We start from the raw sequence: 18,255 nt of genomic DNA on the forward strand, positions 1-18,255 counted from the left end.
CAACATAACATGAAGTTTGTTCTCAAACTTCCCTTTCTAGTTTGTTATTGTGAATCAAGGTCCTAATGTGGACCGAAATGTTGGACACAAGTGATATCTGAAATAAAGACATTTTGTCTAATACAAAAGTGCTGGTCCTTAACAAACATATGCATTTTTTAACCATACACCTCAACAGAACGTTTGGAGAACTAGCAGGAACATTTTTTTTAATATTATATAGGTGCTCAGAGGAGGACAACCCTAAAAATGTAGCTAACTGGCCAGGTTCTGGTCACAATAATACAGAGAATATACAGACAGAGTACTGCACACACCGATTTGTCCCACAGGAAGAGCACTGTTTGCGCTCAAAACTATTTTTTTTGTCTCTCTCTCCCTCTCCTTTGTGTGTTCGGTCTCCATGGAAGTGACAAACAAAGTGCTTTATATTAAGTGAGATGGCCAAGATAATGTGCTTGAGAAAGGGGGTTCAAGTTCCTTACAGGAACTTTCGTCAGGGAAAGCCAATTCTGGGCAACATTTCGGGAAACTTGAACCCCCTTTCTCCCTGACGAAAGTTCCTGTAAGGAACTGAAACGTTGGATAAATAAAAAACCATGTAAGGAAACGTCATGTGAGTGCTGGCTTTTATTGTATATATGTATGTATATATAGACAACTAACAGAAAATGAAATGTGGCTTGCTTTGAAGGGACTGGTTTATAAAATGAGCATTGCTAAATATTTAAATAAGCAACAACACTTAAAATAAATTGGTCCACACAGAACTCTCACAATTTATTGTTGATATTTAAGCAAACAGTACTTTTAAAAAAATATTGCAACCAAGACCTATTGTTGAGAAAAAAAAAAATTGAATGAAAAAAATCTAGTAAAGACTTTTGTCACAGCCTTTGCACATGTTTGTAATCCAGTTCTTTTTACAATGAAGATGCATTTGAAAAGGTATATAACAGAGAAGTATTCGAAATACATACATATTTGTTTTACCAAATTGGGTTACTAACTTTTGTACAGGTGGGGAACCCATTACCTGGAAACATGTTCTCCAAAATGCTCTGAAATATGACAATGCCATTTGCTACAATGTCCTCTTCAAACAAATTATGAATAACGTTTGTCTCCTTTGCTTATTGTCCATATAGAGTACCTTGTAGTAACATTTTAGTAGTAAAGCATGGTGCTCCACATTTGTCATCCAACAAACCCTAGGTTCTAAGCATTCCAGATAAAAGATCCCACACCTGTATTAGTTTTACAGATGCTTTGTAAAAAAAAAAAAAAAAATCAGCAAACTTTGGAGACCTGCAGCAACCTGTAGCAATTCCAGTTAGAAAATTCACATGCTACATACATAATTTATAAAATTACAGAAGTTGGTTTAAAACGCATCTATCACCCTCAAAATGTTTCCCCCTCCAGAGGTGCGGGCTAATAGAGCCTGCACTCTGGGTGGGGAAAACAGTAGTTAAAAAATACAGCCCCCGCTATTGCTACGCTGCCTGCATATCCATGTTATTTGTTGTGCATGTGCATAATGATCAGGCTGCCCAGCTCGCTCATTATGCCCATGCTCCTGATGTAGGAGCAGTGGAAGCAGTTCACCCTCCTACTCCACACGCATGCACATAATGAGCGAGTTATAGCTCCCCTGATGTGGGCAGCCTAGCACAGATTGGGGCGCTGTTTAAAAAAAAAAAAAAAAACAATAACAAAAAAGCCCAACCAGAGTTGGCTCTATTAGCCTGCACCTCTGGGGAGGGGGAAACAATTTGAGTTAAATAGGTGCTTATATGAGGTTATAATAGATATACTGCTAGACTGGAACAGCATCTGACAAAATAATAAGTTTGCGGCCAGAACACTATTTTCTGATTGTATCCAGTTTAGTAAGTGTTCTTTGTGGAGAGCAGCATGTTTTTTTTATTTTAAAATCATGGCTATCATAAGGTGGTATTCGCATTAGTGCCATTGCATAACAGCAAAACATTTGCCTTAGGGGAAGTACTAACATTAGCAATAAGCAAGTCAGCAGCATGTGTAAAAGCTAGGCAATCGAGGCAGCATGGAAAATATTTCCATTTCAACTATAAACAGAGATGGGAAAAAAACAAAACATTTAAACACAGAAAAAAAACCCCACAGCGTAACACATACGATTTACACTTGTATAGCAGAGTTGCTACTAATCAAAGTCATAAAAGAAACAAGATATATTAAACCCCTGTCTAAGAACAGTCGAGAGTATAAGGTTTATACTGCATACAAAATAGGTTTCATCTCTTCATTCCCAAACCATCCTATCACCCCAACACTTTCACTAGATAAAGTAACATTCAAAGTGTCTTATCTCTCACAAGATTTATTCAGTGATAGTTTTGTGCAAGTACACAGCAATAAATTCTACTCAGAAGTCCATAGAGGGTTTTTTTTTTAGCAACAGTGTAACCAAATGGAAACCAGGGCTATATTCAGCACTGTCAGAAAGCATTTGGGAAACTACTTATCTTTTTTCTTCTCTTGCTAGAGCTAGACAGTGCTTTTCCCTTGGAGGAGAAAAGTACTATCCTGGACTGTTAAACAGTCATTTTTCTGGCTTTTGGTTAACATAGCATATTTAAAAAAAAAAAAAAAAAAAAAAAAAAAAAATGACATGGGAAAGGGGAATAACAACACAGAGTTTATAAAGGCACGTGGCTGAAAAGGTACGAGACAGATTCCCCATTATGTGTCCTTCGAATTGCCTCTGCCAGTATCATAGAAATGTCGATAACCTTTTGAAACACAAACAGAGAGAAATAGTCAAACACAGTAAGTTTCAGTTTTGTAGCATTAAAAAAAAAAAAAAAAAAAAAAGTCCTTTATTAAAATGTAACGGACAGAAAAATCTGTCTCATAAGATTACATTATCCATAATATACACTTCGTAGCTGTAACTGATGATATCAGTAGCTCTTTCCCCTTACTCAGGGTGCAGCTCCATTTTTAGCAGCTACAGAGATATTTGATTTGCATTTTTAGACTGCTTATACCAGGCCTTTGGGCTCAATGGAGAGCCAGCTAACTGAATACATGGCGTACATAGAAAGTACAGACAAGTAGGGTCAAGGACAGCTGTTGACTTGAATGCCTGCAATTAGCAGTCTAAACACTGAATAAGTGCACATTAATTCACATAATGTAGATACCTTTAAATACACCAGGATAAAAACTACCCCTGTTTGAGATTAGCTTTTAGAAGAGCAATTAGAAGCATGGACTTTACATTTTTCAATCAACCATTCTCAAGGAAAGAGGCAGAAGAGAGGGCTTTAAAACATAGAAAGGAAAATAATAATGAAAGAAATGAAAGTAAAACTACTTTCTTCCTTCTCCTTTCACAGCAAGCCCACAGCAAAGGCACACATGTCAAATGCTTCTCTACGCCTGCAGGTAAAGAGAAGCTGATCTAATGTAATCAGCAACTTCCTGTAGCTCCATTGACAAGCACAGCATCGGTGTGAATGCACCTATACAGAGTGGAGATTGGACCGAAAAAAATATCAGCTTTCGCATTTTTCAGGCCAAAATCTTTCAACTTTAGGGCACATATATGAATATTGGTGCAACAACTATATGGGCATAATACCTGAATCTTGGAGCACTGTTTCATTTTATCTTCTTGTGGAATTGTATTGGTTACCACTACAGCCTCAAATGCTGCGTTATTAATTCGAGAGATTGCGGGACCAGAGAAAATTCCATGTGTTAAAATTGCATAGACCTTTGTTGCTCCAGCAGAAAGTAATCTGCAGAAGATGAAATAAAACAGACATAACATGAACAATGACTTCTGGAAGGATATTCTCTATCAACATACTGACATTAAAATTACATAAAAAATAAAAATTCATGTTTGTATATGCTTTTATGCATTAAATCTTGTATTTCTGTATATATACTGTATATTGTAAGTAGTTCCCTAAGCTCAGGTTACTGACAGAAGCACAGAGCATGTGCTATGAATCAAAGAAAATAAAAAATCAGGGGGCTACTGGGGACATCTTCACTGGCACAGATCTTCACTTAGCCTCCTCGGGCTAACAAACATAAAAATGTGTTGTATTTCTAGCTTACTTCTTTTTTAAGCTTTAGTTCTTCTTTAAATACAATTTTATTTTTATTTAACACTGAAAAGGTGTTTCTTAACAGGACTTACTTATCAGCAGCATGACATATGGTGCCACATGTATCAGCCATATCATCTACTAGGATAGCAACACGATCCTTTACATCTCCAACAAGCACCATTCTGTCCACCTCATTAGCTTTCTTTCTTTCTTTGTGGATGAGGGCAAATTCCACATTTAGCCGGTCAGCAATAGACGTCACCCTATGATTGAGTTTGGGGGAAAAAAATAAGAACTGTTTGGAACAAAAGAAAAAAATACAGTTTTCTGATATCTAAAGCAAACAAATGCAAATGGTATGCTTTGATAAAGGGGTATGTGAGTTTTGTTTTGCTTCAGGATTTCTTAAATCATATTTTTAATTTATGCTGAACGCCAAATAATACACTAAAGAATTAATGAAATATCAGTCTAGAATCACATTTATACCTCCCACATTATTAATTGGTGCTCCGTTAAGGCCTACCACTAGATGGCACTTAGACAGCATGCAAATGTTTCAGTATTTAATATATAGGGTAGACACCTAAGTCTTGAAAGCATAGCAAAAATTAATCATACCTATACCCTCATAAAGGTTTGGTGGTAACACAAAATGGGCCAGCTTTACTAACTAGCACTAAAAATTGTGTTTTAATAATTGATCAAAAACTAAAATTTTTTTTAATTCATTAAGTGTAAAAACCACAAAAAAACAATAATAAAAAAAAAGTCCCTCCAATGATGCATAAAGGCTGTATTTTAGGGAAGGGAGGTGCTTGTTTAAATGCAGCTAAGAAACTCTGAGCAAATTACCCTGTTTATAATTAAAATAATAAAACTGAAAGAACACAAGTTCTATTTATTAGCAAAACATTCTTTAACAAAGGTGTTTTAGGTGTATACTGTCCCTTTAAATCACTGGTAGTAATCTAGAAAAGCTTATGAACTGTACAAGGTCTAGTTACCCACAGCAACTAGTCTTATATCTTCTTTTAAACAACAGTAAATGGCACTTGCTGACTTGCAATGGGTTACTAGATATGGGGCAAAGATTTGCTGATATACAGAGAGGGCTTATTAACAGGCTGTCTCAAACAGTTTTCAGTCTGCAAATGTGCCAGGTTAAAGGGCGAGGAGTACATCAGGCCTTAAGTATGGTCCTCTCCCAAAGGGTCTGCATATCTCTATGTAGTCCAATTGTTGGTCTGTTTGAAAATCGGATGGATCAGTACAATCTAAAAGTGGGAATACACAGGCAGATTGGTGACCTTTCTAAACAAGCAGATCTTAACATGTATGGCCACCTTTCCCTACCTCCTTGATGGCCAGAGATCTACGTGTCTTGGCAGATATTAGTGTATATAGTCAACATTAGTCTGCAGTTTGGAAATACATGTATTTTGGAAGCTGTTAAGTATGAATTATATAAACTGCCAATAAACTTAACAGGGCTATGGTTACACAATGGATAAGAAGAGGTTAAACATAGAAATGCCGCTACTACTTCAAAATACATAAGAAATTTACATGCACAACATCAAAAGCTTTGAACTAATAGTCTGCAATAAATATGTACCCCTATCATACAAAGGGAGAGCCAGACACAAACCAGTGCAAAAATGTTTCTCTGATGATTACCTGCACCTAAATAAGAATTTATATTTTGAATAAGGAGACTTTAAAGAGAACATGACAAAAGAAAACTAAACAATTTAGTTTCACATATATTTACATATTTGCTCAGAGGAAAAAAAGAGTAGAAATAAAGTATAAGGGCTGTGGCAGACGGGGATACTAGCCGCCAACAACAAATCTCCCTTGTCGTGGGTGACTAGTCTTCCTGAAATACCATCCCACTGGCGAGTATGTAAATCGCTGGTGGCATGGCATACGCGGCGCCGCGATTTCCCCGAAATTGCAGAAGTTTCCTCTCCAGGCAACTTCCACGATTTTGCGTATGCCATCCCATTTACATACTCGCCGGTGGGATGGTATTTCGGGGAGACTAGTCGCCCGCGACAAGTGAGATTTGTCGCGGGCGACTAGTCTCCCCGTCTGCCACAGCCCTAACAGTATCATACAATTAAATTAAGCACATTTTTAAGGAGAAGCCAGGTTTAGCATTTTTGTTTTCATCTCTTTATTAAAGATACCCTCCAGCTTCCACTATTACCTTTTGGCACCGCCAGCATCAGGAGAAACAATAATTGAGTTCTTCCACTCGGGAATATTTTCTCGGATCCACTGAAGTACAGCTGGTTCAGCATACAGGTTATCTACAGGAATGTCAAAGAAACCCTAAAAGGAAAATCACATTCTCACACACAAGATAAAAACAATGCTAGTCAACATATTAGTTTTATTTAAAGGGACTGTACCACTTAACTAAAAGGAACATATATTTAAAAGGGGGTGGCAATTATGATATGTAGTATAGAAGTATACAGCAAAAGACACAATTACCCCCATCTAATGACATTATTCTTTTTTGTTTAGTTTACCAAAAAACAAAGCTTGCAGCTGCCTGCGCCGATACACACATCGACTGAAACCTTCAGTCCAGTGCTCATGTTCCTTAGACAAAATAAGCTGTAGTATAGTCTGTCTCACTATCTATTAAGAGTGACTCCAAGCCTTGTCCTTATGTACCAATGTATGATTTCTAGTCTTTAAATGCAAAATTCCTTATTTCAAAATGTGTAATTCACACATTTTGTCTGGAGATATTTGGTTTACAGTAAAGGTCCCTCCAGAACAACTAGAAGTACCAGGGAAAAAATCCAGTTTAGCAAACAATGAATTTTCTGTACAATAAAAATAATAACACGCTAAGGGAAGCTACTTGCTGGATTACTGGCTGGATGACTGGAGAAATGATTAACTGCTGTGATATCATAATACCTAGTCAGAAAGTGGACTAAGTTGACTGGGCCACCCATTTAGTTGTTATAGCAAAGATGGGAAAGTAGGAGAAGAAAATGTCAACTATTTACTACATATTGGTCTGGGAAAAACAACCATATTGGGATTAGAGTCTCTATAAATGAAAGCCTAGGGCTACTCCAAAAATAGCACTTTTAAAATAACTACCTGTATCTGGGAAGCGTGGAGATCCATGGTGATTATGTGGTCAGCCCCAGCAACTGAGAGCATGTTTGCAACAAGCTTGGCAGATATGGGTGCACGACTCTGAATAAGGGGAATAGAGGTACAATGAGTTTAAGAACAAAAACAGAAGCACATAGAGGACCATTTTCAAGTCCTTAGCAGCTTACACGTCAAATTTGATTTAACTGAATCATTTTATGTATGTAAAATTTACATTGATTAGGAACAAGTTTATTTGGTAGTGAATTAGACTTGCCATAAGTCTTTAAGGTAAAAAGTGAACTATCATGGAAAAAATTACCCATTCTAAAACATAACCAATTAAAAATACTGAACTGTTTCTGATAATCAAGTCATCTTTTTTTTAAAGATTAAAACATTATACTGAACCAAAAGCCTCCACACAGAGCCAGACTGCTTGGGGGTGGGGGGTCAGAATCCATTATCTGGAAACCCGTTATCCAGTAAGTTCCAAATCACCCGTTATCCAGTAAGTTCCAAATCACCCATAAACCATCTCCCATAAACTTCATTATAATCAAATAACTGCAATTTTTAACAATTATTAACTTTTTCTCTGTTATAACAAAGCAGTACCATGTACTTGATCCTGACTAAGATATAATTAATCCCTTTTGGAGGCAAAACAATCCTATCAGGTTTAATTATTAATTATCAGGTTTGTGTGCTTAATGTATCCAAGCAACAGGAAGACCCCAAGCTCCAAGCATTCTGGATAACAGGTCCCATACCTGTACTATGTACTTCCGTGGGGTGAAGTTTATATTTATATTTTGTTTGATAGTGTTCCTCATGAAGTACTTTTTCTTCCCCTTCCTAGTTATATGGCATGTAGCCTCAGTATTATCACTGGATTTGGTGAATAACTACATATTTTCAATTCATGTTCTACCACATTTTACAACATTTCCTATTGCTAATGTAACCCTCACCTAATTTTCCCCTCAGCTCACACAACATTTGTATTGTTTCTCATGCAGCCGGCAGCAAAAGCCTTGGCTGAGGTAGAACTGCATCCCATTTTCCTTGGTAGGGAGTGTTCCGCCCATTACTACACTGACACTCCAGTCTGTTCCCATGTTTTCTTTGCTATGGGATGTCATATTATTATATATATATATATAAAAAAGTTTCTGAAACAAAATATTTACTGGGGCTACAATGATATTGTAAAATAACCTGTACAACACTATTTAGAAAGCACTTCATCTTTTTTTTTTTTACCATGAAGTATGTTCAGTGGTAACCTATTATGATCTAATATTAAAGAAGAAGGAAAATCATTTTGGCATTTTACTGCCAATAGATTTGCCACATTAGTGCCACCTAGAACAATATATTTATTCTGCAGAGACCATTACCATACCTGAGTAAACCGTTTTAGAAGCTCTTAGCATTCTGGTGGGAGGGGAGAGCAGGAGAGGGGAGAGAGGAGAGAACTGAGCAGACTCTTGCCCCGGGAACTAAGGATGTTTCTGAGAGAGGAAGTCAATAACTGTTTGCAGTTACTGGAGTTTGTGGTTAAATGAAAACTGGAAAATAGGGTACAGACATAGCATAAGAAGCAATATGTCCCTAAGATTGATAGTTGTCTATGCAGTGAAATGTAAATGGGTTAATGGACCCCCCTATGGCCTGCCTTGTCATAGCTTACATTTACTTGTTTTTCAGTTTTGTTGTCCTTTAATCATATTTCCTTTTTGACTTCAGCAAATAAAGAGTGACAAACTTTATGAATACATCAGAACACTAAAGGTATGTAAATGTAAAATTATGTCCAATTACAGTGTCTTCCTCAGCTTCTTCTCATTTTAAGAGCAGCAAAACCAGAAGTCCAATATTAGTCCACAGCATGAGCTGATATTGCATAAAACTGTATCTAACCATTCCCCTGAACAGATCTATGCTCCAAGTGTTACAAAACATAGTGGATTTGTAATGTAGGTCAGTAATATGGAGGAAGTTTGTTCCTATCCACCAACTCATTATGTGACTCTTTATTCTAACTGCATTAATGCTTGATGATACCTAGAGTCTGTTTTGTTCAGTCTATTAAATTCGAAAAAGCTAATGACCTGTGCAGTAACAAGTTTGCAAGGCAAATGATGACAAGGCTGGTGATATATAACGCAAGTAAATGCAAAGTAGTTCATAAAGCTGTCACAGGATAAAAGTAAGTGGAAGAAAAGTTAATCTAATGCACTTACATACCTTATCTTTTTTGTCTTGCCGGGCGTAAGGGAAACATGGAATAACGGCTGTGACACGAGACGAGGAAGCAATTTTGCAGGCATTTATCATGATCAGGAGCTCCATCAGGTTGTCATTTATTTCCCCACAACCACTCTGTATAATATAAACATCTTCTCCCCTTACACTTTCACCAATCTCCACACTACAAGAGAAAAACAAGTTGAGGTCATTTATAGTTAAAATTTTTCACCAGGTTTTGGCAGGAAAATGTCCAGACTCCAGTGGGTACAAAAAAGACCCTGTATAGTAGCAACATTTCTGCTGTTACACAAAGTTTTCGGCAAAAAAAACGGGACGGATTCTCTCATCACTAGTCATTTGGTGAACAGCAGAAATATTTAACGTGATTCATTAGGCCTAAGAAACTGAAAAAAGGTATCGGCCCTGATCCAAAATTCATTTCTTGGTTCTCCATTTGCATATGACTAACGAATAAAAGTACAATTAGCAGATAAATATCATTAAAAAAAAATAGCTGTACTTCTTCACTGCAACTTTTCAAAATTACCAACCTTGCTGTTTACATAAACAGAAAAACTTCCAATGTCATTATAAAACTGTCAATAAATATAATTTCTCATGATCCCATCAGAGGTTGCTGAAGCCCCATAAGAGCGATAGGATAAGCTACAAGGATGTTTAATTATGAAAGATCATGCTCTACCATGGGCTGCAAATCTCCCGAAATTGCCATTCCCTTTGCTAACATTTCAATTACCAAAAATATATTAACATTTGAATGTGCGCAAGCAAAGTAACAGTTGTGATGTCATTTTCAGCCAACAAATCTCCCTGTGTGCCACTGCCCTAAGCAAGTTGGGGACAGTAGAGGTAGGTGTAACAGTATTTGTTTGAAATGTGTTAGGAAGTATATGCACTGTAATAGTGAAGAGTATGCAGCATGTTGTAAATAAACTTATGTGAAGAATTGAAGTTATTGTTCTCTACCATATAGATGAAGGAGGCTATGTAAGGACTACAGTTTGAAAAACAGAAGCACTAGGATTTTTCAATACTTAGCTACCATATAGTTTTGCCATGGCTGAATCAAAAAACAATTTCAAACATGCAAGTGTTTTGAATTTCCCACAGTGATAGCAGCAGGGAAGCCAAAGCTAAACAGTAACCTTCACGTTTGACCATTTCCTTAGTAAGACAAACATCTGTTTTGGGATTTATCTGGGGAAGAAAATGGAGAAATAAAAGTAAATATTTCTCAGTTCCACTAAAAATGAAGGACAACTGTAAACTGTCAGTTAATCTAGGAACGTGACATAAACTTGATATATTACACTGGCTACACATCTGATCAAAACTGCCTAAAAAAGGCTAAAATAATTTCTTTTGCAGTGACCTTGATACACAAAATAAGTAGCACCAGGGCCATTCAGTTGTCATCACTTACAAAAAAAAAAGTGATCAACAGCTTTTACGGATTTACCAAGATGTCCAATCAGAATGGGTGAGGGACCCACATGAGCAGGCATCAGCCAGAATTGATGAAACTAGCTAAATTTGGCTATGCTGACTGCATTTGTAGCTGTTACTTAACACACCGCAGCAATTTTTAATGTTTACGAGTAACGAGCAAATTTTTTCAGCAGGCATGGATTAGCAGCGAAATTCCACATTTTGTTGCGCCCACTGGAGTCTATGGACATTTTTTTGCGCTGAAACCTTCCTAAAAAATTAAATGTGATTGAATGTGAATGTGTTGAGCGCTATTACAGATATTCCATTATGACTCATCCAGCAATGTCACAGGTAATGTACAGGTCATAGAACTCTTGCAATAAAAACACAATGAAAGTAAAAGGTACATACCAGCTGACAGGAAACAATGCTAGACTGTTAAATAATATACCATAAAGTCATTCATTAAATCTGTCCCTCATTTATTTTGTTATGAGCAGAATGGAGTGAAAATAAAATTTGTACATGTATGGGACCTATCAAGTATCTATGTGGCTCATGTCAAAAAAGGGTATATTTTCACTTTAAAGGAGAAGGAAAGTCATTTCGGCATTTTACTGCTTCAGATACGCCACATTAGTGCCACCTAGGATGCTATTAATTAATTTTTATTCTTCAGAAAACTTTACCATAAAGAGCCCTAGAAGCTCCGTTCATTTCTTTAATATAGCAGCTGCCATTTTAGCTTGGTCTCCGGTAGCTTCCTGCTGCAGCTCTAGGGGTTGATAGAATAGATCACACATTCTGATGGGAGGGGGTGCAGGAGAAGGGAGAGAGGAGAGAGCTGTGCAGACTCGTGGCCCAGGAGAGAAGGAATTTTCTGAGAGAGAAAGTCTGATACCAAACAACATGTTTACAAAAAAAGAAGACAAGAAATCTTGTGTCTCTTTTGATAGAGTACTCAGTGCAGCTTTTCCGTGAATGCTTATGGCTGTATATACATCTTGACCTTTTTTAAAAACTTACTTAATTTTTACCTTTCCTTCTTTAAAGCTCATGCAACATCTGGATGGCCGAGGTTTAGCACAGCAACCTTCCTATTCCTCACCTTAGAGAATTATAAAACTGAACTCATTTTCTCGCTTAGCCTGGTTAAGCCTTATTGTGAAACAGAACACGGTGTGATTTAGTAAACACTAACACACCTCAAATATTACTTAGATTGCTAATGGCATTTCAACAAGATTACAAACTCATTAAAAAAAACGCTAGCATTTTTTCCCAAACATTTGTAAGTTTTCTCATAAAGTTTTTTCCTGTCTGTAGGAACAGACCAAAGCAGAACAAACAAATAGTGTTTCAGTAGAACTAGAATGATCTGGGAACAGCGTACACATTCCAAGTCAGCACAGTATAAATGCAAAGCAGCATTAAGTACACAATCCCAAATTAAACATGTTTAAACACTCTATACAGAGTAGAAAAACAGTGAAACCAACAGGTGACTTGCATATTCATAGAACTGTAGTATATAAATATTCTCTTGATTGTCTTTGATACTCATTAAATTACCAGCTTAAAGATACAGTTACTCTGTTTAAAAATTATTAATCAACATTTATTGCCAGACTATACAATTCATAATATGCAAACACGTAGTATGGATAGCCATAAAGCAGTCCTAGAGTTGCTCAGGCTCTTCCTGCTATGTGCTGCTAATCTCTACAAGGAAGCAGTTAGTGGGGATCAGCAATAGTCTCCTCCACTGACAAAAACTAACTACCAAACTACAAAACTCTGCTAAAGCTTGCAGGTTTTACAAAATTTCCAAAAACCCACTTGATATGCAAAGGACTGCAAAACTATGTGGCAAATAGGGGCCCCAAAATGAACATTTTGCACACAAAAGGTTTAAAAAAACAATACGGCAGCAGTAAAAGTCCAGTAAATTCTTTAAAAATGCAATACAATCACTCAAATAAAATAAAAAACGTCTCACACTAGGTAATAACACTTCAGTGTAAAACAACACTAAACAATAAAATAAAAAGAATCATGCGTATGTACACTAGCCAAAATTGTGCATTTGTATGTGTGTTGTATGCAAATTGTTATCAAACTTTTTGCCTTTTACATACTCACAACACACACGCATAAGCACAAGTGAGCATGTATTACCTGAAGCAGACAGACAAATGATGAATGTAGGAGTGCTATTTGGTCAGGCAGTGCTGGGGGGGGGGGGGGGGGGGGCTACAACATATTAGCAGTACTTGTAGTTGATTTAAAAAGACCATTACTGAGCATAGGTCCTTGACTGACGTGAGTAACACCCTGGACCAGCAATTGTATTTTTGGGATGATAAAAAGCCACCAAGGGAAAAGCTTTAGTGATGATCACAACACCAAAGTCCATTAATATTGACACTGACTTAAGGTACCAGATTAAAGATGACAATTTGGGTCCTTCAGACCGATTCAACAGCTTATCTGCTCATGTATGTGGTACTCCAACAAGCCTACCTGACTGATATATGCCCAAAAATCACCCAGCTATGGAAGAGGAAGGTTTGATGTTTCTGTTGGATCAAGGACTGCATCAGTTTGTTGATGTGTTCCTCGCTCCAATGGCCCTTCGCTGTAATCTGAGGGCCAAATGATTGCATTAACCCAATATCATGGGAAATATCCACTTGATTGGCCACCTCACCTTTTATAGTGTATGGCCAGCTTTAAACTTATATTTATCTATCTCTGTGGAGTATATTCGTTCACTAAATTTCACTATCCAAAGCAAGCAAAAGAAGTTTATACAATGGATAAAAAGAAGAACATTTCAAAAGCGGCTTCTGCCATTACCTGACACAGTTAATCAGTGTTTATTACTTACACACATTTGCATGCCACGCAAGAGACAGGGTGCTAAAAAATACCTGGCTTTTTAATGATGCTGAAACTAGCATAATGTCAAAGTGCTGATTACTGAATAGCAGTTTTAAATGATTTTTACTCTGATTAAATACCTATTACACCAAAGTGAAGGTTATAGTACAGAATGTAATTATGACGTGCAATTCTGTAATTATGACATGCAATTTCAAATATTTACGCTACGTCCTGTTTGTACTGATGCCAGGACAGCAAAGCTCTCAGGGCATTAAATAGTATGTGTCCACATTATTTTCACACAGCATTACTGCAGCCATCTTTTAATTGAGAGGCATTCCTATCAATGCGAAATTAAAATAAGCTGGGTGCATGAAAACAGCTATCAGATTTTCTTGCAACTGCACAGAGATAATGCACTTCTTGGTTATAAAAACTTGGATGGGATAAAATTTGTGGACCTTCCTATAGAAAAACTTACAGTTCTGTTTTGTGGCTTAGCATGCCGAATACAGACACAAACATAAAAAAGTAGAAGGGGTTACAGACCATGCAGGGCCTATATTGATATGGGGTTGTGGCCCAAAACATGACAATATTCAAATTGTGAATATCACATACAGATGTACTAAATTCAAAAACATGTTAATGTAAACATTTGTGCACAAGCTTGTAAGAGCCTGCCTGTAAGCCAGTGGCTGCTAACGCAAGATGGCATTTCACGGTAAGATTTGCTCATTTGGTGAGCTCACCAAAGGAGCAAATCTTTCCCCCCCGATACGCCCATCTTGGGTGGGTGATATTGTCAATGATGGGCATAGAAAAAGCCAGAGTGTATAAAAAAAATTGAGCCTGTCCAATCGACATCTGGACAATTTTTGCCCACATATCAATAGGGAAGGCCTGTCAGAAGGCCTTAAACATGGGCTGATAAGTTGGCAAGTCGGGCTTAAGCAGCTAAAATCTGCCCATGTATGATGATTCATCACACGGGAATCATCCACGTTGGCACACACGACAGATTTTGGTGAAGAAATGCAAACTCTAGCCTTTCGTCCCTGCTGTTCTTGGTTGTTTCTTCAACTGAAGTAAATTACAGGCCCAGCTGCCATGATCAGGTGTTTTCCAGCCAGTTAAAAAGTAACTGTAAATAATATGCTTATATGCCATATTCCAAAAGGGCAATTAAGGGACAAAGTAATGGAAATGTTTGATTATTATATTGAAGCACTTAAGTCCTGCAGCATTAACCATAGAGAATGGTCCCTATTCCACTTCTTGAAGGCCACCCATCTCCTATCCCCTGTAAGACCTATAACACACAAGGCTTCTTGTCAGCTCCTGCCTTCAGACAGAAAACAGCGATGGACAAAACACCCCTCTCTGCCTGTCGATGATCAGAATACCCAGCTGAAAGGACCCTATTCATTTGATAGCATGTAGAACGATGACATGTGGTGAGTGGTGATTGTCCATGCTCTGTGTACCATTAGCCAAGGACAACTAGTTGTGTATAGGTGTTTTTATTTTGCTTGTTTGGCTATTAAACCACTCCATACCAGATATCAAGGGAGGTGAATCATGTTTCTGCCAGCTTCCAGATAGATATGTTCCTTAGATGTCTGTGATGAGTTTTCAAAAGTCTTCCATACAGTCGATTAAACAGAGTGAGATGCATTACATCAAATGATAGCCTATATGAACTTGAGGCAGATGCAATAGTTAAAAAAAAAAAAAAAAAAAAAAAAAAAAAAAATTTGCAGAGGGGCTATAATGAAGGGTAAGAGGAAGAGTTCTAAAATCAAAGGCAGAAAAGTCCCTTCTGCTTCCACATTTGGCACTGTATCTCCACATATCAAAAGAATTTTGGATGGGGATGGATTGGGAAGTTTGGAGAGGCTTAGTTGTTTTCTTATTGAAGGGGTAAAACAATAGGACAGATGGCACCTAAAAATGTATTACAGAAGGATAAAAAAGTGGTTTATTTGCTCCTTTAAAGATAGGGGTGTTTGGTTGTGGTGTGCGTGTACAATGCACAGGCATCATACGTGGTGAAACTATTGCGCATCCTACCAAAAGTACGCCAATAGAGATCAAGGGACACTTCACTGTAATTGTTCTGGGGTAGTCTATGTGGATTATCCTATGTTGGACAGACAGCTAAAACCATAACAACCCAGTTAAATGAACTTAAGAGTAACATATGGAACTATACGCCATAGAAAGAAAAAGATAAACAAGATGATATTGTCTATAAAAAGAATTTATCCGAGCTATCAAAACAATTTTAATAACAAAAATTTTTATTATGCTAAGCATACAGTTGCACAATGAGATGGGCAATACTTGAGCAAGTTACTTGGCTCAGGGGTGGTAATCAGAGTCAACATTTATTAAGAAGAGAAACAGTGTGGATTAAAAAATTAAACTCTCTTTCTCCACAAGAATTAAATGAAAGTTTTAGTTTACAATGCTTTTTATGAAATGTACTTTGTATTTATTTATTGATATATAACGTATCAGCTGCTGTTTTGAATGTGATACTTTATTGTTACATTTTTACAGGTAATGAATTATAAGGATTGCAGTGAAACTGGATTTTTGAGAACTATATTAATAAAACATGGAGTGGCTGTATTGGACTTTTTAAATTATACAGTCTGGAAAGGGTTAAATAAGTCATATGTTTGTATCACATGATTTGTATGGTACTTAAAGTATTGGGAGTATAGAGAAGTTTTTTCTGTATTGCTATATATTTCTGCAATAAATGTGTTAAAGGCATTTGCTGGCATGAAGGTGTGCTTCTTCCCTACATGAAATGTGACTTCATGCTCTGTGTACCATTAGCCAAGGATAACTAGTTGTGTATGGGTGTTTTTAATTTTGCTTGTTTGACTATTAAACCAGTCCATACCAGATTTTGTGGGAGGTGAATCATGTTTCTGACAATTAGCAATGAGATCTCTTTAAAGTCAGAATGTGCCATGCTGATTCTAGCATTAAGAATTTTGTATGCTGGTAGTACATGAGTGGTGAGACGAAGGAACTTTCTATTCCACAAATAACCCCTGCAGGGAACTAAACCCAGTCTGGTCTAGAACATGTCCAAATAAACAGAAATAGTTTTAATAGTTTTGAAGTCTTTAAGAATAGACCCAAAGGCATGGAAACTATGAAGTCTAACTGAAATAACCCATGCTGTATTAGTCCAGTATTATCTGGAGTAAACCATCCACCAAAGTTTATGTGCTTTATTTAAAAGGCTGGTGACCAATTAATTTATGGAATAAAATTTTACAAATTGCAACACAAGCAATTATAAAGATCGAATAGGAACTGAAATATAACATTGAAGGAACTGAAATAGAATGCCTAGAAAGTGCGAGCATGGGAAATTATGCAATGATTTATGGGAGAGATAAAAACAAAAAACACTATGCCTGAAATAATGCAATTGCACCATATTGTTACAGCAGTTGAAATTTTCCATCTGACCCTTCCAATTCAATTTGCAGAAAATCCATTTAAGTAATGCACCTTGGCAACCAAGCTCCTAACATGCACCTGCCAGGTACACAGTGCATACAATACAAAATCTTTCTCCCCCACCCCCACACCTGCTGCATTATGTCAGCAGTAAAGTCCGGTCTCTGTGCTGCTTGAAACGACATGACAACGCAATTAGCACAACGTGTATTACATGACAAAAAAAAAAATCATGCTCTTTCTGAATGACAAAACCAAGCTGTGTTTCCATAATAACACAACCATTCACACAAATGAAATATTTCCATTTAAACCTAACATTATTTTTTAGTGACGTTTTGCTTGGCGAGCCAAACATGCCATGGTTTTGCTGCTGGAACAAGAACAAACCAAGCAAGCACTACTCATGCATGAATGGTGGCCAGCATTCCATTGACTCATTCAGTGCAAACCTCCTGATCTAATGCTCTTCTGAAAAGGAAATGCTTATGTGCAAAAACATTCTAAAATCATTACAAAAGCTGAACAAATTAGTCCTGATTTTATAAACATGAAGCTTAAGGATTTATGAGCTGCAGCAATTTATTAAATAACTAGCTCTGCTGAATTTGATCACAAGATATTTTTCACCAAAAATGTCAAGTAATAATGAAAATATAAAAGTAAAATAATACAAATATTTGGTACACATTTCCATGGTTATAAATATTACTACATAACAAACATATACAGGTATAGGACCCATTATCCAGAATGCTCGGGACCAAGGGTATTCCGGATAAGGGGTCTTTCCGTAATTTGTATCTCCATACCTTAAGTCTACTAAAAAATCAATAAAACATTAAACCCAATAGGATTGTTTTGCATCCAGTAAGGATTAATTATATCTTAGTTGGAATCAATTACAAGGTTCTGTTTTATTTCTACATAG

The 18,255-nt window shown here is 36.8% G+C and overlaps 1 protein-coding gene across 2 annotated transcripts in view; it reads right to left on the minus strand.

The window, feature by feature from the left end:
* Positions 1-745: 745 nt before the first annotated feature.
* prps2 (phosphoribosyl pyrophosphate synthetase 2) overlaps positions 746-18,255 on the minus strand; it is a 29,087-nt gene continuing 11,577 nt past the window's right edge. The window contains 7 exon segments of one of the 2 annotated variants that reach the window (NM_001011074.2): positions 768-1,441; positions 1,789-2,777; positions 3,632-3,791; positions 4,202-4,375; positions 6,328-6,452; positions 7,245-7,343; positions 9,495-9,678. In NM_001011074.2, coding sequence (NP_001011074.1) covers positions 2,685-2,777; positions 3,632-3,791; positions 4,202-4,375; positions 6,328-6,452; positions 7,245-7,343; positions 9,495-9,678 — 835 coding nt within the window. In that variant the 3' untranslated portion in view covers positions 768-1,441; positions 1,789-2,684. 2 annotated transcript variants of the gene reach the window in all.

The sequence above is a fragment of the Xenopus tropicalis genome, chromosome 2 (genome assembly GCF_000004195.4).
Source record: "Xenopus tropicalis strain Nigerian chromosome 2, UCB_Xtro_10.0, whole genome shotgun sequence".
NCBI lineage: Eukaryota > Metazoa > Chordata > Amphibia > Anura > Pipidae > Xenopus > Xenopus tropicalis.